General features: G+C 41.9%; 2 protein-coding genes and 1 pseudogene across 5 annotated transcripts in view; 1 reads left to right on the plus strand and 2 right to left on the minus strand.

Moving 5' to 3' along the window:
* Pip5k1a (phosphatidylinositol-4-phosphate 5-kinase type 1 alpha) overlaps positions 1–18680 on the minus strand; it is a 44582-nt gene extending 25902 nt beyond the window's left edge. For 2 of the 4 annotated variants that reach the window (XM_031374754.1, XM_031374753.1), the window contains exon 1: positions 18135–18678. In XM_031374754.1, the coding sequence (XP_031230614.1) occupies positions 18135–18210 (76 nt within the window). In that variant the 5' untranslated portion in view covers positions 18211–18678. Of the gene's footprint in view, positions 1–3025; positions 3065–18134 lie in introns of all 4 variants that reach the window. The other 2 variants (XM_031374755.1, XM_031374752.1) reach the window with 2 other exon arrangements.
* On the minus strand, positions 9535–10088 carry LOC116093396 (annotated as a pseudogene).
* Positions 18681–23058: 4378 nt separating the features above from the next.
* Positions 23059–25272, plus strand: part of Vps72 (vacuolar protein sorting 72 homolog) — an 11703-nt gene continuing 9489 nt past the window's right edge. The window contains exon 1 of the mRNA XM_031374758.1: positions 23059–23264. Coding sequence (XP_031230618.1) covers positions 23148–23264 — 117 coding nt within the window. The 5' untranslated portion in view covers positions 23059–23147. The remainder of the gene's footprint in view (positions 23265–25272) is intronic.

Raw genomic sequence — 25272 nt, forward strand, 5'->3', positions numbered from 1 at the left:
ACACACACACACACACACACCCCAAAGCTGGGCTTAGCGGCCCATGCCTTTGATCCTAGCATGATTAGGGGGAGGGGAAGGGAGCAAGTGGATCTCTGTAAGTTCATCTGTGAGTTCAAGTGCAGCCTACACAGCAGATTCCAAGACAGACATAGACTTATACAGTGAGACCCTATCTCAAAAAAAAAACAAAACATCAGCAACAAAAAAGTTGAGCCTGCTGGTACACACTAATTTCCAGCACCTGAAAGGCTTCTGAAGCAGGAGGACTGCAGCGAATCCCAGGCCAGCTTAGGATACATAGTTCTAGGTCAGTGAAGGACTAAATAGCAAGACTTTCACATAAAAGTAAATAAAAAGTCTAGCTTGGTGGTTCATGTCTTTGATTTCAGACTCAGTGGACAGAACCAAGTAGTTTCCATGAGCTCAAGGCCAGCCTGGTCTACATAGAGAGATCAAACAGGGCCACATAGAGAGATCCTGTCTCAAAAACTAAAGAAATGAAATAATATAAAAAGGACTTAATTATTTATGCAAACTGTGAGGACTTAGCTTCCCTTTTGTCACAAATAAAAGCTATCTGTCCATTTTTAAGCCAGCAACCAACCAATAACCATTGTTTTTTCGAGGCAGGGTTTGTCTGTATAGCCTTCGCTGTCCCATAACTCACTCTGTAGACCACATTGGCCTTGAACTCAGAGATCTGCTTGTCTGCCTCCCAAGTGCTAGGACTAAAGGCATGCACCACCACGGGTTAATATTTGTGTAACAGTATATGCCCATGATCCCAGTACCTGAGAAGCTGAGACAGGAGAATAAGCCCAAAAGTCACAATTAGCTACACAGTGAGAACCTTTTATAATAAAATAGAACATCAGAGCCCAGCAGTAATCTCTCTCACTCACACAATAAATTTTAATAAATTTTTAAACAAAACAGTATGGCTTTTCACTGCTGTGTTTATATTAGACCAAGAGGAGACTTTCAACAAATCTCTTTTAGATGTATTATACTTGTCTAAGATTTAGTTATTAATTCTTGACAAAAATGTATGTTATCAGAGCTAGAGAGATGGGTTAGCAGTTAAGCCCTGACTGTTCTTCCAGACCTGATTCAATTCTCAGCATCCACATGGTGGCTCATAACTATCTGTAGCTACAGCTCCAAGAGATTCTATACCCTTTTCTGGCCTCCACGAGCACCAAGCACACAGGTGGTACACAGAAATACATGCAAGAAAACATCATACATGGGCTGGAGAGATGGCTCAGTGGTTAAGATGGCTCAGTGGTTAAAAGCACTGACTGCTCTTTAGAGGTCCTAAGTTCAAATCCCAGCAACCACATAGTGGCTCACAACCATCTCGCAATGAGTTCTGACACCCTCTTCTAGAGTATCTGAAGACAGTTATAGTGTACTTATATAATAAATAAATAAATAAATAAATAAATAAATAAATCTTTAAAAAATACACATGAAATAAAAAATAAGTAGATCATTTTTTTAATTGCATGTTAACTTCCAAACTAGTTTCTGAACGAATGACTAACATTTCACATACTATGCTTGCAAGAGCTCAGAATTTTGATGTTTTTGAAGAAAATCAGAAAGATTAAGTTCCTTTCTGTGCTTTCTCCTCTTTCAAAGACTTCTGACTCAGAGAGAATAAATTCAGCAAGAAATATCTAGTTTACAGCCAAGTTAGTTCACACAGCGACTTAGCGATTAGCAAGGAGAGAGCAGAGAATTAGCTGCTCCTCTTCAATGTTCAAGGCACTAGGTTTGATCCTCAGTACCAGAAAAAAATAGACTAGCGGGGGCAGTAACAACACAGTAAGAATATGTGCTCAGGAAGGGAAAAAAAAGAACAGAGTGAAAAGAACATGGGCTTTATAATTAGCCATCTAATCTGCTAGGCCTCAACACAGAATTCAACAACTTTTTTTTGTTTTTTAAAGACAGCATTTACTGAGAGCTTGATTTGTGGGAGATCAGGGAAGGGACCTGTCTCTCAAAATTTGTGTCGGGAAAGCAAGTGTGGATTAAACATCACTGGGTACAGGGACACAAACCTCAGGTCTTCCTGGTGAAGACACAGCCTTCTGCCTGCCTCTGCTGTTCAACTTGGCCAGATGTAGAGTCACCCAGGAGACAAAGCTCAGGGTATGTCTACAAGAGAGGTTCTAGATCCTATTGAGTGAGATGAACCACCCCTAACTGTGGACAGCATCGTTCCATGGGCTGTGGTCCCTTTACAACTTCAGTTGTCTCACTGCCCTCAACATCTGTTTGATTAATCTGCTCTAAGAGTAGGCCATTACTTCCTCTACAAAATATAGGAATAGGGACTGTAGATAATGCAAACTATTTTTCATAGAGTGTATTCAAATCTTTAAGGTCTTGAGTGAGTCTCCTATAACAACCCCCCCCAAAAGAAATCACAGAAATTGCATCATGTACCTCCACAAAGTTGTTTTAAGAATTAAGACACATAGGACTTGTAACTCTTCTAGAACTCTTCTAGTGTAGAACACTATCAATTATCATTGTGAATTACTAAAACTACTTGGTTTTGTTTTTGTTTTTTTAAAATCAAGATCTTACTCTGTAGTTCAGCTCCACCTATAACTCACTTATGCTCAGGCTGGTCCTGAACTTAAGGTAATTTTTCTCCCTTCCCCTCCTGAGCACTGGGATTAAAGGTATGAGACACTATGCTCAGGTATAATCATACACTTTATATCCCCATCTACAGAATGGGAAAAAAGTCAAGAGAAATAGGAAGTACAACATAAATGATAAGAAAAACCAAAAGTTAAATTTTAAAAAAAAATCAGAAGAAAATCAAAAGCTGGTACTAGTTTACTGAAACAAAAATAAGAAGGGGTACACGTCCATGCTAAGACAGCACTGTCCTGACAAAGGAACCAGGCACTAGACTACAACTGTTATGGAAGAGCTGGCTGGGCTGCTAGTTACTGCAAGGAGCTCATGCATCTTCAGCACAGACACACGTCAGATCTACCTCTCTTACGGTGGACCCCACAGCACAGAAAGCTGAAACCTAGTAAGGGAAAACAAAGTTATCATTTACTTTTGGAGTTCTATTTGCTTACAGTAGACTAAACACATTCACATTAATTAATAAAACTCATAAATACAGCATCACACCGTGAAATTCTTCCTACCCAAGAGATGTAGTTCTAACACAAAATGTCCAGTAGTTGCCAGACAGTGGTCATGGAATCCCAGCATTTAGGAGGCAGACACAGGTAGTACTCTGAGTTCAAGGCTAGTCTGGTCTACAGAGTGAGTTCTGGGATAGCCAGGGCTACACAGAGAAACCCTGTTCTCTCAAAACAAAACAATGACAAAAATCCCAGCAGTTACAAAATTTTTACTCCAAACCATTTAGGTCTCCTGTGGATTTCAACTGGAAGAATTTTTCCCATCTAAAGCTATTCCACATATAGGCTTCTATAGAGTATGAACATACAAAGATATTCACTGTAGTATTGTACATAGTAAGTATAAATGTACAGGAACTGTTTGGGGAAGATAATAGTAAACAAGGATAAAAAGTCACAGGGTAGTTTAAAATGGAATACTAAATAACCATTATTTTATATAAAATAAGCATTATTTTTAAATGCATACTTATAAATAGCTTATAATAGCAAAGCATAACAAAAATTTCTTAGAATTTCAGACAGTCTTTCAGTCCAGTCTAGCCTTGAACTTGAGAATATTATACCTTAGCTTTTCAAAATATGAGATTACAGATGTGACCCACTACACCCAGATCCACAGTAAATTACTGAATAGAAAAGAGGCTGTTTTAAAAAAACATATAAGGGCTAAAGAGATGGCTCTTTCAGAGGTCCTGGGTTTGATTCCCAGCACCCATAGGGCAGCTCACTGTCTGCAACTCTAGCCCCATGAGATTGATAACCTCATTTGGCCTCTGTAGGCATTGTACACATGTAACACAGACATACATGCAGGCAAAAGACCCAAATACATAAAAATAAAATGAAAAAGTATGATATTCTTAAAACAATATATATATATGGTCCTCAAAAATAACCATGTATATTTGTTGGTATCAGGTTGACTTGATTAGTTTCTGTTTTTCCTAAAGCACGGATAAACCTTTTATAAGTCTCATGGGTTTTATTTTAATTATTTTTAAATCTTTTAAAGTTTACCTACCTTTATTTTATGTGCACTGATGTTTTATTTGCATGTATGTCTATGTGAGCGTGTCAGATCTTGGCTTTACAGTTACGAGTTGCCACGTGGATACTGGAATTTGAACCCAGGGCATTAGCAATTACTACCCTTAACCGCTGACCCATCTTTCCAGCCCCATATTTTTTGGGGTTTTTTGTTTTTGTTTTTATTTGTTTTTTACAAGACAGGGTTTCTCTGTGTAGCCCTGGCTGTCCTGGAACTCACTCTGTATACCAGGCTGGCCTCGAACTCAGAAATCCTCCTGCTTCTGCCTCCCAAGTGCTGGGATTAAAGGTGTGCGCCACCACCACCCGGCCATATTTTTGTTTTTTTTAAAGATTGATTTTTGTTGTTGCTGTTAATTTTTTGAGACAGGTTTCTGTGCTAACCCTGGCTGTCCTGGAACTCCCTCTGGCCTCAACTCAGAGTCACCTGACTGCATCCCAAAATGCTGGGGTTAAAAGTGGGTAGTGTACACCACTACCACCCAGCTTAAGACTGATTTAATTTTAATTCATACATATGGGTGCTTTGACTGCATATATGTTTGCATACCATGTGCATGCCTTGTGCCCATGTTGGCCAGATGAGGGTATTGGATTTCCTAAAACTAGAATTACAGACATTTGTGAACACCCATGTGAGTTCTGGGAATTGAACGTGAGTCCTCTGGAAAAAGAGTCAGTTCCCTTAACTGCTGAACCATCACTCTGAGAGGTTAAAATTTTCAAACTGTACTGTGGGAACTTAGCCAGTAGTTGAACTCAGTGGGAGACCGGCTCCCAGAACCTAAAAACAATGAGAGGCCAGTTCCCAAGAACCCAGAAACTAGGGAACCAAGATGACTTGGCGGGAGAACTCAGAAACAACCTGGCCCAAAACAATTGCCAGGTGGCTAGCCCACCCCTGGACCCTAGCACGAGCCAGCACCAATCAGAAACCACCCCATACCTTCCCTTTACCCCAGTCTTCCCCTTTGCCCCAGCAACTGCACAGAAATAAAAAACTGCCTAAGACCTTGCTCGGGGCCAGACTCCTCTACCCCTGCGAGGGATATGAGTCTCGTCCCAACTAGCTGGAATAAAAAGCCTCTTGCAGATTGCATCAAGTCCGTGTCTCGGTGGTCTGTAGGGTCTTCGCTCCTGGGATTTGAGTGTGGGGGTCCCTCCGGGAATCTCACAGCTCCAGCATAAGTAGTATAGTATGTATATTGTAAATTAAAGAGACACACACAAAAAGCTTCAGGGTCATTCATTCTCTCTCTCTCTCTCTCTCTCTCTTTCTCTCTCTCTCTCTCTCTCTCAATCTCTCTCTCTCTCTCTCTCTCTCTTTTAGAGAGTTTCTCTGTGTAGTCCTGGCTGTCCTGGAACTCACTCTGTAGATCAGGCTGGCCTCGAACTCAGAAATCCACCTGCCTCTGCCTCCCAAGTGCTTGGATTAAAGGCCACCACCGCCTGGCCTTAAGTAAGAATCTTTATTGGGCTGGAAAAACAGCTCAGTAGTTCTTCCAGAGAACCAGGGTTCACTTCCCAGTACCCACAACTTACAACTCAGCTCACAACTGTCTATAACTCCAGGGGACATGACAGCCTCACACAGTCATATATGCAGGCAATACAACAATACATATGAAACAAAAATAAATAATTTTTAAGTCTTTAGGAGGCCAGGCAGTGGTGGTGCATGCCTTTAATCCCACTTGGGAGGCACGGGGCAGGAGGATTTCTAAGTTCGAGGCCAGCCACCCTGGTCTACAGAGTAAGTTCCAGGACAGCCAAGGCTACACAGAGAGAAACTCTGTCTCAAAAAATCAAAAAAAACAAAAGTCTTTAGGAGGAGGAAGAAAAGCAACAGTAGTAGCAGCTGCCACTGTCACCTAAAAAACAAAGTAAAAGTAAATGCCATCTCCATATATCAAATTATCTTTCTTAAGGCCATTTAATTCAGAATACTCCAGAATGTTAAACAAACCTATATAAATATATATTAGAGACTCTTGTTTGAGAAAGGGAACCATGAGAGTTTGGAGAAACTCCAAAGATTAAAAACTCATGCTGTTTGTGTATACAGGCCTAACAACCTGAGTCCAACCCCTAAAAGCCACTCCCAAGGTTGTTCCCTGACCTCCACACGCACCCTGCGGCAAGTACACACACAGACAACCCTATCTTTCCAATTATTAAGAGTCTCTTATAATATTGATATTCCATATTTGTATATCTCATAGATGTTACAATTTGAGAAATAGCTTTAAAAACAAAACCAGGCTCTGGCAGAGTGTGGTGGCACACTCCAATAATCCCAGCATATAAACAAAGTATCAGAAGTTAAAGCTAGCTAGGGCTATACAGCATACTCAAGGCCAACACTATTTCCCATGCCAAACCAGATATGCTTTTAAGTTATAATCATTGTTATTAAAATGACTTCAGAACAACTGAAGCAGCCATATCAAATATCAAAGTACAGACAACTAATTCTTGCTCCATATTCCTACCTTTGCAGTTTTTTGACCAAGATCTGATTAGATAACTCTGTCTGACCTCAAACTCCTCCTGCCTCTGCCTCCCAAGTGGGTAGGGTTACAAACATTTACACCCCACAATATAATTCTATCTCTTTTGCTGCCTCTTTCTCTTAGATTTATTTTAAATTTATATGTGTATGGTTGCTTTACTTATCTGTATGTCTATGCACCGTGTATATGTCCTGTATCTGTGAAAGCCAGATGAGGGCTTCAGATCCCCTGGAAATAGAATTACAGGCAGTTGTGACCTACCATTATGGGTGCTGGAAACTGAACCCAGATTTTCTGGAAGAGCAGCCAGTACCTTTAACTGCTGAGTCACCTTTCTGCCCCCTTTTAACCCAAACCAACAACAAAAACAGGGTCTTATTTTATCATCCTGGTAGTTTGGAAATCACTATGTACCCCAAACTGGTTTTTGTTATTGTTGTTTTTTAATGTATGTGAGTACACTGTCGCTCTCTTTAGACACCTGAAGAGGGCATCGGATCTCATTACAAATGGTTGTGAATCACCCACTGTGTGGGTGCTTGGAATTGAACTCAGGAAGGACCTCTGGAAGAACAGTCCGTGCTCTCAACTGCTGAGCCATCTCTCCAGTCCCCCAATTTGGTTTTGAACACACAGTAGTCCTCTCACCTCAGTCTTTCAAGTTGCTAAGATTACAGGTATGCACCACCACACCTAGCCATTTAAAGAAACATCTGAGCAACACTGTACCAGTTAGGGAAGCATTCCAGTTTGGTCCTTTGCAGCACCCTATCTTATGTTTATGGAGGAAAAGATACTGGGAGGACTGGTTTCTAGTTACACTGCAAAACACCATTGTTAATCTCTGCAATTCTGCTTGCTAATACCAGACAACTCGAAACTAAAATTTCAAATTAAAAATAATCAGAAAACTTTTATTGAAAAAAAAAAAAAAAGGAGGGTGGATAGAGGACAACGGATGGCTCAGCAGTTAAGAGGACTGGCTGCTTTTCTAGAGGACTCAGCCACCCATATAGTGGGCTCACAAACACACCTACAGTAGTAAAAATAATACTAAATTGAAAAAAGAAAATGTCAAAAAGAAACAGAAAAATTATCAACATAATTCTGAGAAATGTGAGTTCAGTTCTTAGCACACACAACAGGGGGCTCACAGCAGCCTATAAGTCAAGCTCCAAGGGATCCAATGCCCTCTTCTTGCCTCAGCGGACACTGGCACACAAATAGCATTCACTGACATGATACACACAGATACACATAAACTTAATAAAAGCAAATCTTCGGCCAGGCGGTGGTGGCACACGCCTTTAATCCCAGTATTTGGAGGTAGAGGCAAGTGGATTTCTGAGTTCGAGGCCAGCCTGATGAGTTCCAGGACAGAGAAACTCTGTCTCAGAAAAGCCAAAACAAAACAAAACAAAAATAAAGGTGACAAGAATAAAGCACTCTGAAGTGAGTTGGGCTCCCCTAGTGTGTGGAACAAGCAGCTTTGGCCTCAGTATCAAAGCCTCTCCCAAAGCCTGCTCTTCAGAGAAGAAGCATTTCCTTTGGAGATGAGATGACATCATTCGTCAGACAAGAAACCAAAAGACACTGTGTGACTGACTGCCGTGTCTGAAGTACACATATAATTTGTGGATGCTAGAGGCTAACCACACATGCATTCCTCTGACTAGTTTTGCCTGAACAGGTCATAGAGAAGGTATCACAAAAACTCAACCCAGTGCTTACCAATACTACAACTTAAATGTTTCACAAAGTAAAAATGCTCTTAGGAACTAGTTTGGTAAGAATGAAAGCCAAAGATTAAAAAACAAACAAAAATCCAGCAAAATCAAAAGCTAAACTCTCTACAACAACAAAACAAACAACAACCCTAGCTAGTTTGTTTGCTGAACTATCCAGAGCACCTCATTTCTCTTCTAATACGGAATACTGAAAATCATTCTAACTATGCCCCTTCAGGTGAGAGGCACAGTATGTTCTCCAAACAAAAATACTCAACAATATGAGCATACTAAGAAGTACTGCGGAGCACACAGTTCTAAGTGACAATGTGAAGAGATAGAAAAAGGATGACACTGCTGAGGGCTGGTGGCACATGCCAATAACTGAATGTCAAGAGGATCTCAAGCTCAAAGCCAGAAAAAGCTACAAAGGAAGACTGTGTTTCAAGAGGCTAAGCAGTAATAATCAAAACAGAACTGGCAGGCATGGCGGTGCATACCTTCAGTCTCAGCTCTTGGTAAGCAGAGGCAGATAGATCTCTGAGCGATCTATAGAGCAAGTTCCAGGACAGCCAGAGCCATAAACAGAAACCACCACTGCCCTCCAAACAAACAAAACACCCATCACAACTTAAAACTAGACAGACATAGCATGCACTTTATTCTTGTATGCAAGAAGTAGCAGCCAAGGGACCATGGGTTCAAGGTCTGCCTTACTTACAAAGTGAATCTGAGCCAGCTTGTACATATCTGACTCTGTCTCAAAAGAAGGGAGAAAAACTGGACCACAACTAGCTCATTGGCAGCAACCGAAACAAGGCAATTAAAACCAAGCCACACTGCAAAGAAAAGCTCAATTTTGTTTTCCAGTAGGTATCAATTTCTTTCTTTGAGAATGTCAGTAAAGTCAAGGAAGAGTCTAAAAGTAAAAGCTTAAAAGTAGTTTGAATTGGGACAACTAGATGGCTCATCGGGTAAAGGTACTTATCACCAAGCCCAATGACTTTAAGTTCAATCCCCAGAATTCCCATGGTGGAAGGAGAGGACCAACTCCTCTACAAGTGGCCTTCTTCTTCTTCTTCTTCTTTTTTTTTTTTTTTAGTCAACTTTTTTTATTGTCAATTACATGCTTTATGCTTTATAGAAAAAGGTGTGGAGAACGGGTCAGAGTTGTACAAAAAAGGCTAGGTTTCTACACATTCTATTTACACAGTTGTGGGGAGGCCCCACTTCAGGCACAGCAGCTGCACTTGTCCGAAGCCTCTTTGCAGATGCAGCCCTGGGAGCACCTCACACAGCCCACAGAGCAGCAGGGGCAGCAGCTTTTCTTGCATTTGCATTCTTTGCATTCTTTGCCAGAGCCAGAGCAGGATTCATCTGAGGCAAAGGAGCAGTTGGAATCCATGCAGAGTGGAGGCAGCAGTTGAAGATCCATGAGAGATGGATGTTAGAGTTCTAGTTCTAATCACAAGTTGTCCTCTGACCTCCATATATGAGCATTCTGGCATGCCCCACTGCCACATATACACAAAATAAATGTAAGAAACATTTGTTTCGTCGAGCAGTGGTGGCGCACGCCTTTAGTCCCAGCACTTGGGAGGCAGAGGCAGGGGGATTTCTGAGTTCAAGGTCAGCCTGGTCTACAGAGTGAGTTCCAGGACAGCCAGAGCTACACAGAGAAACCCTGTCTCAAAAAACCAAAACAAACAAAAAACCAAAAACACCCAAACAAACAAACAAACAAAACCCATTTGTTTCAGTTTGATCTACCAGTCTTGTCACCTAAGAGCCAACATATTGCCAGGAATACCAAGGAATGAACCACAGGTTTACTAAGATCCTTTATACCACTCAGCCTCTCCAGAAAACCCTTATCTTAGTAAGGCTGTCTAAACCTCAGTTGTCTAACTTAGGAAATGAGAAGTTGTAATTAAAATGACTATTTCCTTCTAATGTACCTTTACCTCCAGTACCACAAGGGCAAATTTCACTGTATTCTTTGACACCAGTATTTTGCTCAAAAACCTAAGATTTTCTTTTCTTTCTTTCTTCCTTCCTTTCTTTTCTTTCCCCAAGACAGGGTCTCACTATGTAGCTCTTTTTGTCCTGGAGCTCACTACATACACCAGACTAGCCTGGTCTCATAGAAATCAGCCTACCTCTGCCAAGGAATGCTGGTATTAATGGTTTGTGCTGTCACAACCAGGGAAGTCTTTTCTTAAAATACCTGGGCATTCTGAATTAGCCAGCCATAGTCAAGAAGCATTTAAGATGCTCGACAGACTACCACCCCCCCAATTCTATGTCCAAAATTGGATTTTGTTTTTGCAGCAGAGAGCCTCTCTTGCTCTACAGCCCTAGTTGACATGAAACTATGTGACCAGACAGGCCTCAGAGCTTGTGGTAATACTCCTGCTTTTACCTGAGTCCTGGGAATCCTATGAATTCAGGCAAATGCCTTCACACTCCACTCTGGTTCTAGCTATGTGGATTAATATACACGTACTCCGAGGTTGAAATATCACTCAGTTGTAGAGTTTGATTAGCTTATGCTTGCATTTGATACTGGGCACTTGGAGGAAAGAGATGTATATGAACAAAATGCAAGCATATTTCAGCAAAAACAAAACAAAACAAACAAACAAACAACAAAAAAAAACCCATAGCTTTTATGACAGCAAAACAAGCATCAACACCCTGAACAGCACTTCCCTCCACCAGCAAAATAAAAATACAGGTAGGTGTTTATGGAGCTTTCTCCACAGCCTGTCTGAATCAAGAGTTCAAAACATCTACCTTTTCCTTCTTCCTTTTCCCCTCGGATACTGGCCCAAAGCTGAGTTAATGCTTTCTTTGAAACACTGGACTTTCTCCATTTTTCTGACCTCCATGCCTAATTTCAAAGGCATGACTTTGGGGGCTCAATAGTTACCAGATGTTCTTCCAGAGGTTAGGTCAGTTCCTAGCACCAGCACTGGTTGTTCATTAGCACCTATAACTTCTGCTCCAACAATCTTAATGCTGTCTTCTGACTTCTACAGGCACCTGCACACAAGTAGCAAACCCTGACACAGGCACACAAATAGCACTTGGACTCTCTTCATCCCCTCTAGCAGATACTACAACTTTCAGCTTGGCTGCCCTGCTGTTTTTCCTCAAACTCTAACAAAATGGTCCCTGAACTTCAAATAAATAGATAAAACTATGGCCGCTTTTATACACGTTCTTGTCAGTGAGAACTTGTACTTTAGCAAGCTTGTTTACCTACAATGTGCAGAGATGAGCTGATACTCTCTAATTAATTATATAGTATAAAAGAGACCTCTTCCTTCCCCTCAGAACTCCCCTTGGATACTTCATCTATCCAAATACCATCTTTGAAACACAACGTTGGGCTTAGTTTGGAATATAAAAGAGATTCCCTCCACTGCTACAGAAAAGACAGTACTTTTTATCCTTTTGCCCCAACTCCAACCCCACACTAAGAAAGAAAAAGACAGAAAAAGGAACTTGTAATTTTAATCTTTCTTTTGTTTTTTAAGACAGGGTCTCAAGTTACCCAGGTTGGCCTTGAACTCCAGATCCTCCTCCTCTCACCATCAAAAGTACTAGGATTACAGGCCTTATACCTCACACCTGGCCTTGCTGCCTTCATTTATTCATTTATTCACTTTACATGCATTGACAGACACACACACCCTTGTTATCTTCTTCATGCCATATAAGGTAAGGATACTAAAAAAAAATCCCAAGACATTTGAAGGCAGAGGCAGACCGATTTACTTATTTACTAGAAGTTCGCCCTGGTCTACACAGCAAGTTCTAAACCATTAATGGCTACACAGTGAGACTCTGTCTGTCTCAATGGGAAAAAAAGAAATAAATTAGAGGAGAAAAAGGTTGAACTTCAAAGGATAAAAATCACACTAGGCAAAGTGGCATTCACCTGTACTTTTAGGTCAGAAGGCTGAAGCAGGAAGATTATAAATAGAGAGACCAGCCTGGGTAATGCAGGAAGACTATCTCAAAAAAAAAAAAAAAAAAAGGGAGGGGGGGCTGGAGAGATGGCTCAGTGGTTAAGAGCACTGACTGCTCTTCCAAAGGTCCTGAGTTCAAATCCCAGCAACCATCTATAATGAGATCTGATGCTCTCTTCTGGGTGTCTGAAGACAGTAACAGTGTACTTACATATAATAAATAAATCAATCTTAAAAGAAAAAAAGATTAGCTGGACAATGGTGGCACACGCCTTTAATCCTAGCACTTGGGAGGCAGAGGCAGGGGGATTTCTGAGTTTGAGTTTAGCCTGGTCTACAGAATGAGTTCCAGGAAGGCAGAAGGATCACATGGATGAAATCCTGGCTCATAAAAAAGCAAGCAAGCTTTGTCTTTGTTTCTTTTGTTTTTGTTTTTGTTTTTCTTTTTTTCAAAGGGGAACCCAGGGAAAGGAGATATTGTATGACATGCAAATAAAGAAAATATCTAATAAAATAAATAAATAAATCAAGCAAGCAAGCAAGCAAGCAAGCAAGCAAAAAAGACACCCTCTCCCCCGGACCCAGCTCTGGTTCTCTTTGTTATCGCTGTTCATACTATAGGCTACAGTCTCCACTATATTATCAAAGAAAAACAAGCTAATAAAATATTTAATAGCTTTTAGGTAGCACATATTTCAGCAAAGGTATTAATCAGAAGAGTTAATATCAACCCCAGGAGTTCACAGAGAGCAACAAGTAAAACATAATATTTTGACAAAGCTAACTTTTAAGTATACATACTAACTAATCTCAGATACTAGACACTTATAAAATAAACTATAATTATACACGACACTGGGCTTAAACAGCCACAGCAGAAATAAATATTTCAAAAACAATGACAGTATGAAAAGCCAAGTATGGTATGTATCTGTGCACCAGCTGCTACTGTAGTCCAAGGCAAAAGGACTGAAGTCATAGGAGTCCTGGAGCAGCTCAGCAAGACCTGATGGTCTTTGTTGTGGTTTAGAAAGTGGTAAGGGGATTAGGCTGGCAGGCAGAGCATTGGATAAAGGCATTTGCCACAATTAACATAGGAAGTCTGAGGACCCACATGATGGAAGGAGAAAACTAATGCCTGTAAGTTGTCCTCTAGCTTCCACTTACAGGCATACACATACATAGGTGTACATTCATACACTCCCAAAATTTTTTATAAATATAATTTTTAAAACAGAAGGAGGAGCCAGGCAGTGGTGGCGCATGCCTTTAATCCCAGCACTTAGGAAGCAGAGGCAGGCAGATTTCTGAGTTCAAGGCCAGCCTGATCTACAGAGTGAGTTCCAGGACAGCAAGGGCTATACAGAGAAACCCTGTCTAGAACCCCCCTCCCCCCAAAAAAAACCATAAAGAGGGTCAGGAGGTGGTAGCACATACCTTTAATCCCAGCATTCAGAGGCAGAGGCAGGCAGATCTCTGAGTTCAAGACCAGCATGGTCCACAGAGTGAGTTCTAGGACAACCAGGAATACATGGAGAAACCCTGTTTCGAAAAAGAAAAAAACAAAACAAAACGAAACAAAAAAAACAGGAGGAAGGTCTGATGAACCACATATGGTAGTGAGTGATGGTTAAAGCAAACAAAAACAAACAAAACAAAGCAAACAAGAAACCAGGAGAACCCCAAGTATGAGACCACAAGCCAGAGCTACACAGCAAACCTCCCAAAAAACAGCTAGGTTCCCTGCAGTGATGACACACCATTTAATCTCACCATTTGGAAGACAGGCAGGCAGATTTCTGAGTTTGAGGCCAGGCTGATCTATATATATATATATAGTGAGTACCAAGACAGCCAGGGTTATACAGAGAAACCCTGTCTCAAAAACAAACAAACAAACAACAAAAAACAGCTAGGTAGGTAGAGGGTCAGTACAGGAGCTGGAAGGTTATCCCCAAATCATTTGAGGTTCTGATACAACCCAATAGATGAGGAGTGACTATTTCAAACTGTTCTTGGGAGAAGCAGAAGTGACTAGCATGCAGGAGCATCTAAGGTTTCAAGTGCTTTTCCTTTAGGGACTCAAATGTGATTTTAATCACACAGTTCTTATTTCTGTGAAGCAGTACACATCTTGGCATACAGCTCTCTTTCTAATCTTTGCTCTAATTTCAAATCAAGACTGCAAACACCTGGGTGTGATGACATACACCTTTAGTCCTAGCACTTAGGCAGTAAGTGGACCTGAGTTCCAGAATAGCATGGTCTACACAGAAATACTTCTAGGACAACCAAGACAGCATTGTCAGACCCTGCCTCAAAATAACAACACGCATTCAAAAACAGAAACTCTTGGCTCTCATTTCCAGTAAAAACTCAACTTAGTGACTTGAATTCTATGTTACTGATTGATTGTCAAGAACAAGAAGCCAGGGTCTCCGAACCCTAAACAAATGGTCACTGTCAACAGCACCTCATCAGACCTGATTTTATTAGGTGGTGCAACTGTCCAAATAATGAAGAAGAAAAATTACAAAGGAAGCACTACATTTTCTTTATACAGCAAACAGCAGAACCCAGGTGTCAAACTATATCACCTTTTATTAAGAATCAAGTTATATGAACTAGCACAAACCTCTATAGGATGATTAATTCATTTATAACTGCCTCCTACAGATTCAAACATGGTAACTTCTCTAATGGAAAATATTGGCCGGGCGGTGGTGGCACACGCCTTTAATCCTAGCACTTGGGAGGCAGAGACAGGAGGATTTCTGAGTTCAAGGCTAGCCTGGTCTACAGAGTGAGTTCCAGGACAGCCAGGGCTATACAGAGAAACCCTGTCTCAAAAAAGAAGAAGAAAAAAAGAAAAAATCACTTAAGAGCTTATGGTGTGGATAGACCATGATAGCACATGCCTTTAATCCTAGCAATGATGAAGCAGAGGCAGTGGGGTCTGAGTTCAAGACCAGCTTGGTCTACAGAGTGAGCTCCAGGACAGCCAAGGCTACCCAGAGAAACCCTGTCTCCTTTTGAACTTATGGTTTCCCCAGTGTAGTGAGGCACACCTGTAATCCCGGCACTTGAGAGGTAGAGGCAGGAGGATCTCATGAGTTTGAGGCCAGCCTGCTCTATACAGTGAGTTCCTGCTCTATACAGCCAGAACTACATTAAGAAACGCTGTCTCAAAAACAAAAACAAAGAAAAAAATGTTAAAAGTAATCTAAGGAAAGTATGGTGGAACAGGCCTATAATTCTAGCACTTGTAAGATAAACAAAAAACTAAAGAGTGCAGGGTATCCACTATATGGAGAATTTGAGGCATGATTTTGATACCAGCACTTGGGAGGTAGAAGCAGGTAGATGAGTTTGAGGCCAGCCTGATCTACAGAGTGAGTTCCAGAATAGCCAGGGCTACACAGTGAGACCCTGTCTCAAAATAAAAACAAAAGAGTGTTCTTGTTTTCTAAAGGATCCTTGTCAGGTGGTTCACCCTGTATGGAACTCCAATTCCAGGGGATGCAAAGCCTCTCTTCTGGCCTCTAAACAAAGAGAGATAAACAGAGCTAAAAATTGTTGTTGTTTTTGAGACAAAATCTCTTTCTGCACTCCTGGCTATCCTGGAGCTTCCAACACAGACCAGGGTGGCCTCAAACTCACTGAGGCTCTCCTACTCCTGCCACCCATATGCTGAGTTTAAAGACACATGTCACCATGGTAGGCTCTAAAAAAATCTTTTTTTAAAAAGGAAGGGAAGAAAAAAAATTATCTTGCTTTCTAGCAGAGATACCACATGACATGATAGGTGGAGGCTTGCTTAAATAACACTCACAAGAATGACTGGAGGCCAGGCATTGTGGCGAACCCCTTAGCCCCAGCACTCAGGAAGCAGTCAGACAGACCTCTGAGTTCCAGGTCAGCCTGGTTTACAGATCAAGTCCCAGGACTGTCATGTCAGGGCTACACAAAGAAACCCTTGGGATGGGGTGGGGTGGGGTGCTTGGCTAATACTAGACGATTTCAAATAAGAATTCTCCTTTTTAAAAAGATTTAAAGGAAAAAGAAAAAGAAAAAAGTCACTTGTGTGGGAGGGATGGTTGTGCTTGCTGTCTAGGCTTGATGACCAGAATTCAATAACCAGCACTCTCATAAAGGTGGGAGGGAGAAAACCAGCCTCTGACACATTCTCTTCTCATTATGCACTAACACAATAAAAATAATTAAATAAGTAAAATTTTAAAAAAAAATGTCATTTTTGTTAAACATTATTCTTTTTCACATTTAGAAAGAAACAAGGGTTGTTATGGCTCTCTAATGCTTTTAAAAGAAAGGCAAAGTCACCACCCCAAGGAACTAAAAATAGAGGCACATAAATTAAAATTGCAGCTTATGAAGAAGGTATCTATGACTATGTTTAAGGGGAAACTCAAAATGGCAAGGACAAAAATCACAGAAAAAAAAAAAAAAGGAAATCAACTGAAAAGCATCTCATACCCAGCAGCTTCTCAGGCAACAGTTACTGAGGAACACCCGACATCCCTCTGGAACAGCCTGATTCACCCCCATACACACTTCCCCTCCTCCAGACAATCTGTGGCTTTTCTTTGTGGGCCTTTCCAGCCCTCAATCTCCATTAATCTCTAACAACTCTGACCTCTCTATATTGCCCAGTTCCTTACGACAATTTCTTCATACATCATCCTAGGCATTCCTCCAGTCCCTATCCTATTATGCAACATTCCCCCATAGCTCTTAAGAGTCGCACACACCCCTCCCCATCTTTGAGAAGCCTAACCACAGGCCTAACCCAGGCTCTTTTACAGTTCAAGGCTTCATTTCATTTATCCTCCCTCTTTTAGGGTCTTTGGACCTTGACCCCCCCCTTAGATGTTTCCATTGTTTCCAGTTGTGTTGGCTGTAGTACGCTATGATCCCAGCACTAGAGCCAGTCAGGAAGACATGAGAAGTGCCTGTCTCAAAACACAAAACAACAAAACTCCCCATTCCTTTCCATAGTTGTACAGTCTAAAGATAGGAATCACCTAAAGTGTTAATTTGAGAAAGTACGTATGTGGCTGCTGCTGACAAGAGATGAGAGGAGGAATGACGCACTGGGGGGAGTCTGAGCGGAAAGCCACTCCAGGATCTTACTCCCCAAAAAATTCACAATCCCCATGACTCTTCAATACTTTTAAGTTCCATAATCCCCTCAACATTTTGAGCTACTAATTTCACAATCACCTAGGCCTCTACCTTATACCAAGAAATTCCCCTCTATCTACCAATACTCCATTTACGTTATTTTGTCTTACTGAGCCCAAATCCTGATGCACGCTAGACAAGACCTCCACTATCAAGCTGTGTATCCTCGGCCTCCACTGACTCGTTTCTCTTAGCCCTCAACCTTCAATCTCCATCCTGCCTCCTCAAAGTTCTCAACGCAGTCGCCTCTAAGACACTGTGTGAGTTGTCGTCAGCTTCCCTTTTCTCAGCGACATCCATCCTTTTCCCCCCCAGACTCCTCTAGTAATAGAACTGTCTACTACTTCAAAGTCCGGTCCTGTCCTCTCTAGGGGCAACCCCTCGGACATCCTCAGCTACAGGTCGCCTCCCAGGACTCGGTCTTGTTCCCATTTCACAGTCCTCCCCAGCCGGCTGCCCGCGCCCCACCCGACTCACCTGCGGTACCGGCAGGGACCCCGGCATCAAGGGATGAAAACCCGGCCGCCGCTGGCCCTGAGGAGGCGGACGCCATCTTGGCAGCCCCCTCCCCCTCAGCGGCTTCGCTCCCTTTCAATCCGGCTTTTCCTTTTCTTGGAATCGAATCTTCCCCACGTTTCTTCACAGAACCCGCGTTCGGCGGGCTTCTCACACGCGTTGTTCAGGCTCCAGGACGAGCTCAGGACCGCACCACTTGCCCGGCATGGGGGAGAGCTGCAGTCTCGCACCTTCCTAGCAACTTGGAACTATTCTCCGCCAAAGCTACCTTCTCTTACTAGACAGGAACGCTCAAGCTGGGCCCCGGGAGTCCCGCGTCTAGGATAGAACAACCCTAAAGAAAAACCTAGGCACCTAAGGTCCCCCCCAAAAGAGAATGCCCCCCTCCCTCTCCTCCCCAGCCACTGCCTGTTTATCCCCAACTCCACCGCTCCGCTCAGGGTGGGCGGCCAAGGAAACCCCAGGAATGCGCATGCGCCACACCTTCGGCGCTCCGTCTCTCTAGCCAGAGAAAAGAGAAGCCAATCGGAGGAGAGTCCAGGTCACGTGACAGACAGACGTCACACCCCAAGGACTCCACGAGCGGAAGACCGTGTGCCTATGGTGGCTCAGTAGGCCAATATAGGCTCGTATCTTTGGTCGTGTTGCTACAAACTCTTGTTGAGAATCAGCTGGACTGGGAGGACTGAGTGCCTCAAATGACAGTCCTGGAAAGAACTCTGAATGCAGCACTTGTGTCAAGTCCGAAATGTTAAGCTCTTGTGCACTACAAAATATCACAACCATCAAGAATTCTTCCAAAAAACAAAAAACAAAACAAAACAAAAGAATTCTTCCAGCCTTTACTGTTTAAGGTGCGGGCTTGTGGGACCTTTCTTCTAAAGACATAAAAATAGATGTTTTGTTTGCTTCAAACAGTGCTAACACACAGTGACAGAGTTCATTAAACATAAATATTTCATAAATAAGGCAATGAGGATTTGTCAACAATATAAGAAGAAAAGTAAGAAAAATACATAAAAACAAAGTTTAAAAGGCCTGTCAACAAGACTACAGAACTCAATCAGACTGTATCAAATAACCTCCCCCCATCCAAAGTCCTCAACATTCACTTGCTAATTATCTATACTCCAAAGGGCATGAAAATACAGAGGGATTCCACTCTAGCCTAGTCGTCAGGTGAACTCTGCCCAGTTTTTACAAAGAACCTTAGCAGCTGTGAACATTATGGGAACCCGAGGGAAGCCCTTTCTCTCAACAGGAGCTTCTGAAAAGTAAAGACTGTGCTACAGTTGTATGTCCACCTCCTGTCACATTTTTGTACAAGGTAATCACTCAATAATTATTTGTGAAATGAATAAATAAAAGGCATAGAAAAAAATCTTCAGTCTATTGGCTCTAAGGTGGCCTGGACATCTCTCCAGATGTTCCTCCAAAAGGAGCCCAGGACCAGAACATCCATCAAATATCTCCCATTCATTAACCTCAGAAAATTTCCCTCTTCCTTCAAGACCTAAAATATTTGTCTCCTTACTGCCATCTGCTGGATTCTGTGTGCTCCCTTGGGTACTGAAGATTGACAAACTTCATTTGATAGAATTAGCATTCCTAATTCAACAGCATTTTGACTCCTTAACCCTAAGTATTGGATGTTGTGCTGTACCTGAAGCCTTCGCCCCGCTGACTATCACTGGAGTCAGACAGTGCTATTCACTCACAGGTAAACTTGTCTCACACAGGTACTTAGTAAATACTGTTGAATAAAATGCCTATATTTCCAGAAAAGGCATCCAGTTGCCTAGGAACTGTGAAGACGGACTCATCAGATGAAGGCACTAAGCTATGCCTAGGTCCCTGAGATCGGATAAGAGAATTGATCCATTCAAGTTTTCCTCTGCCCTCCACATGCACAAGTTAACAAACACTTTAGTTAAGTGTAAACTCAGTCGATTCTATTTCCTAAGGTGCTCTAAAAATCAGCTGAGGTAGAGATTAAAGCTATTTGAGACTCTGAAATTGTAAGCAGGCAAAAAAGACCTGAATGACTAATGTAGTTAAAAACAGAATTTTCTCCCTATAATTTGTATTTTAGCTCTAAAAGAAAAAAAAAAACTATTTTACAGTTTCCTAGGGGCTTTTGTATCTACATCAAATATCGGGAAATGGTCACTGTTACAGCCCCACTGTGTGTGATCCGTTTATGTGTGTGTCTCCTTCAAAAAGACTATACTTTTTAGAGCAAAGATGGTGGCTTTTCATTTTTACAGCTCAAGAATGTAGACTATACCTGGCACAAATTGAGTTCCTTAAATATGTCTTCTAAATATGTGAACAGATGAAGGTGAAATTCAAAAAGTGAAACTAAATGTTGGAATTGAAATGTCATGGAGCCAGGAATGGTAGGTAGCCCATCCCTTTAATCCCAGAATTTAGGAGGTAGAGGCAAGCTGTTTTGTGAGTTCAAGGCCAGTATGGTCTATCTAGCCAGTTCCAGGACAACCAGAGTTACATGGTGAGAGCTTGTCTTAAAACAATAATAATGATGATGATGATGATGATGATGATGATGATGATGATGATGATAATAATTTATATTTAAACATTTGGGTATGGTGGCACATGCCTGAGATTCCAGCTCCTCAGATAGTTAAGATCCCTTAACTTGTTCCCTTGAGTTTTCTTCCAAAAAAAAAAAAATCTTGATTTCCAGATGAGCCAGGACAATAGGCAAAATAGCATACCTTTATCTCAGGGATGAATGTAACAAAAATGAGAGCTTGAAATGTTTAGGAAGCAGGTATCCTTCCCCCTCTGTCTCTCTGCTCCAGCTCTTACTCAGTCCCAAGGTGTCCTCTGAGTCATGGGGCTACTCTTCCCTAGTAACATTCCTAGCATAGCAGAACTGGGGTGACTGGGTAAGGTGTGGGAGCGGGAGCAGAGCAGAATGCTATAGCTTGGTGCTCCTGAGGAAATGGCAAAGGGAGTTCACCAATACATACTTTCAGAAGGGAGGCAATCTGGTGACCTCAAAGTAGGGTCACCCATTCAGTCTTCAGTGCGTGTAAGTGTGCTTTATCAAAGCACCTTTGGGGGACAGGGATATAATTCAGTATTAGAGAACTTACTCTCTACCTATCTTATACAAGACAATGAATTTAATCCTTGGCATTAGGAAAAAAAAAACCAGAAAGACAAAATCAAAAAATAGTAAAAGAATGAGTACCTTATTCATTCAGTTAGTCTTTCATTAATTACCTACACCTATCCAATTCCAGGCACTCACATTCTTAGTATAGACAAATACAATCCTTGGCCTCACTTGGGATATACCTTTGTAGTAGAATGCTTTTCAAGAGTTCCTGAGACCTTGGGTTCAATTCCCAGCAATAAAGGGGAAATTCACACACACACACACACACACACACACACACACACCAAAAGGAAAAACAAAAACAAAACTCTTCCCTTAACCTAGTAGCATGAAATACTGAGAAGATCATAGCAGAGCAGTTCATGAAACTGGCAAGCTTGGTATACATAAAGACCCTATCTCAAGAAACAAAACTCATCAGGACAGAGGAGCTTGCCATCAAGCCTGATGACCTGACTTTGACTCCCAGATTCCACACAGTAAAAACAGAGAGCTCGATCCAGCATGTTTGTCTTCTGACCTCCACACCAGTGCAGTGGTACATGCTTCATACACACGAACATAAACACATAGGTTGTTTTTTTTTTTTAAAGTCAATACATTTTTAAGATTTATTTATTTATTTTGTATATATGAGTACACTGTAGCTATCTTTAGACACACCAGAAGAGGGCACTGGATCTCATTACAGATGGTTGTGAGCCACCATGTTGTTGCTGGGATTTGAACTCAGTCAGTGCTCTTAACCGCTGGGCCATCTCTCCAGCCCCCTAGGGACTTGTTTTATTTTGTTTTGCCCAGATCTTCTATTTCAATCTCTCTCCCAAATGCTGGGATTATAAACCTCAAATACCACAGTGGGCTTTTGTTGCTGCAACTTGTTTTTGTTATTGTTAAGACAGGAACACACTGTAGCCCTGGTTGGCGTGAAACTTGCTTTGTAGACCAGGTTGACCCAAAAGCCAGAATTTTTAGGAAGGTTTCTAGCAGAATTTTAAAAACAAGTGGGAGGGGTGGAGAGATGGCTCGGCGTTTAAGAGCACTGACTGCACTTCCAGAGGCCTCGAGTTCAATTCCCAGCAACCATATGGTGGCTTAAAACCATCTGTAATGGGATATGATACCCTCTTCTGGTGTGTCTGAAGACAACAACATTGTACTCATATAAAGTAAATAAACAATTTTTTTTTTTTTTTTTTTTTTTTGGTTTTTTTTCGAGACAAGGTTTCTCTGTGTAGCCTTGGCTGTCCTGGAACTCACTCTGTAGACCAGGCTGGCCTCGAACTCAGAAATCTGCCTGCCTTTGCCTCCCAAGTGCTGGGATTAAAGGTGTGCGCCACCACCGCCTGGCAATAAATACATTAAAAAAAAAAAAAAACAACCCCCCACCCCCTCCAAAAAAAAAAGTGGGAGTGGAGAGGGGAAAGGAGTTTGCTATGAGGCAAGCCTACTTGGCACACACCTTTAATTCCAGCACTGGGAGGCAGAGGCAGGAAGATGGCAGCTTGCTTTACACAGATAGCTCCAGGCCAGCCAGGGCTGTAAAGTGAGAACATGTCTGTAGAAAAACAAACAAACAAAAAATCTAGGTAAGGAGGAGGAACCCTGGTACTGTCCCCTAGGCGCTGCCTAAAAGTGGCCACAGCAGCCACCGGCCACAGTAGAGAAGACTTAAGGCGAAAAAACTAGGACCGCTCGACACTCGGCTGCTTTGGCTTGCAGTCGCTGGACTTCCGCCCGTAGGTAATAGTGTCGAGTGCCGATCGACGAGAACCCCGAGCTGGGCAAAGGGGCTGCTGGCGGCGGCGCAGTCTCTAAGCGGTATGAGTTTGGCTGGGGGCCGGGCCCCACGGAAAACCGCTGGAAACCGGCTTTCTGGGCTACTGGAAGCAGAGGAGGAAGATGAGTTCTACCAGACAACTTACGGGGGTTTCACCGAGGCAAGAGCCGGGCCCAGGAAGAGGGAACGAGGGAGGCGAGAAGGGAAAAACCCTGGACAAAGAGGAAGGGGGCGGGGATTGAGAAAAGCTCTAAAAGATACTCTCCTGGCTAGATGGCGGAGTTGGGAGAGACTGTGTGTGTGCGTGTGTCTTTGTCGGCTTTGCAATTTTCTTGGTGTGTGTGTGTGTGTGTGTGTGTGTGTGTGTGTTTGTTTGTCGGCTTGTACGCTTACTGTTTTCTTAGGTGACCCTTTATTGACTGTCGTAAAAGAATACCCATTTGTTTCCATCATAGAAACAAAATTTCAGTTTGCAGTTAGATTTGGTTTGCTTCTCATTTTCTGGTTGGCTTTAAGGTCTGTAACAGAGTTCAATTTTTTTACGTACAGGGCTGACACTTGGCTAAATTCTTGTTAATAGAAGCAGTTCATTGATTGAATATATGTTGTACACACAGATCAGAATACTATATGTAATTAAAAGGTTGTAGTGGGTTCCGTGGACACATTAAAAACTTTCTTTCTTTTTCTTTTTTTTTTTTTTTTTTTTTTTTTTTTTTTTTTTTTTTTTTTTGGTTTTTCGAGACAGGGTTTCTCTGTATAGCTCTGGCTGTCCTGGAACTCACTTTGTAGACCAGGCTGGCCTCGAACTCAGAAATCCGCCTGCCTCTGCCTCCCAAGTGCTGGGATTAAAGGCATGCATCACCACCACCCAGCTGATTGCTTTTATTTTTAATTTATTTTTTATATTTTGGATTTTTTTTTTTTACAACTCTGTGATTTATTTATTTTTATGTGGGTTGATGTTGGCTGCATGTATGTTTGTGTGAGGGTGCCAGAACCTCAGGGACTAGAGTTACAAACTGGTGAACTGCCACATGGGTGCTGGGAACTTGAACCTAGGTCCTCTGGAAGAATAGACAGTGTTCTTAACCACTGAGCGGTTTTGCCAGTCCCCCTTATATGTTTTTAAAGAGGGCTGTTGCACATAGTCTCAAAGCCTAGGCAGCCCTCCTGCCTCACACTCCTGAGTCCTGGAACTGTAGGTACTCGTCACTACCCTTGGACCCCCTCTCACCTCCCAGTCAGACTTTGTAGGCCATAGTGAAGCAGTATTAAGCAGTTTGACTTCTCATTTAAAGGTCTGAAATGAGACATCAAAGTTCCATCATTAAATTTTTGGTTAAAAAGATTTCTTTAGTGCTGGTAATCTCTGGGTAGTGGCTCAGGAGGATGACCTCTGGTTCCAGGCCACATGGGCTGTGTTTCCAGTTCCATCCTGACTCAGCCTTACAGACAAACAAACCCTAATGAGTAAAGCCTAAAGAGAGCAAAGGCAGAAAGGAAATATGGGCAAGGGCTGGGCTGGGGAGGACACTGTTGTTCAGGGTTAATTTGCTTAGCTTGGCTGGAGGTTCCAGATCCCAGCACAACAGAATGGAGATGGATATAGGACAGTGTTAACAAGGGCTGAAGGGAAGTTTTTGAAAATAGAGTGGACAGGACTTTATGACTGACTAAGAGCCACTAGCTCCTAGTACACTGCTTTAATAAACTAGTTTAAAATAGATCTCTCATCCTTCCTCCAATATTCATTTCCTATTCCTGTCGTTTTATGAGTCGTTATTTAATACGTACACCTCATGCTTCCAGAAAGGACATAAAAGAAGGCTTACAATGGAAACACAAATTAGAAACAGTAAAAATAGAAAATGACCAGAACAAAATATATTGTATTAATATATGAAATTTTCAAAGAATAAGTAAAATTATATATATATATTAAGTCAGAAATAATTTTGCCAAGAATCCATGTTAAGATGGAAATAGCATTTGATAGCTGTGAGTTTCCTAGCCACCAAACTAAATTTGTTCATTTGTAAGGCTGAAGGATACAATGTAGTGAAGAAAGACAAATTGGGCTAGAGAGATAGCTCAACAGTTAAGAGCACTGACTGTTCTTCCAGAGGTCCTGAGTTCAGTTCCCAGCAACCACATGGTGGCTCACA

Source organism: Mastomys coucha, unplaced genomic scaffold (genome assembly GCF_008632895.1).
Source record: "Mastomys coucha isolate ucsf_1 unplaced genomic scaffold, UCSF_Mcou_1 pScaffold16, whole genome shotgun sequence".
In the NCBI taxonomy this organism is placed as follows: domain Eukaryota; kingdom Metazoa; phylum Chordata; class Mammalia; order Rodentia; family Muridae; genus Mastomys; species Mastomys coucha.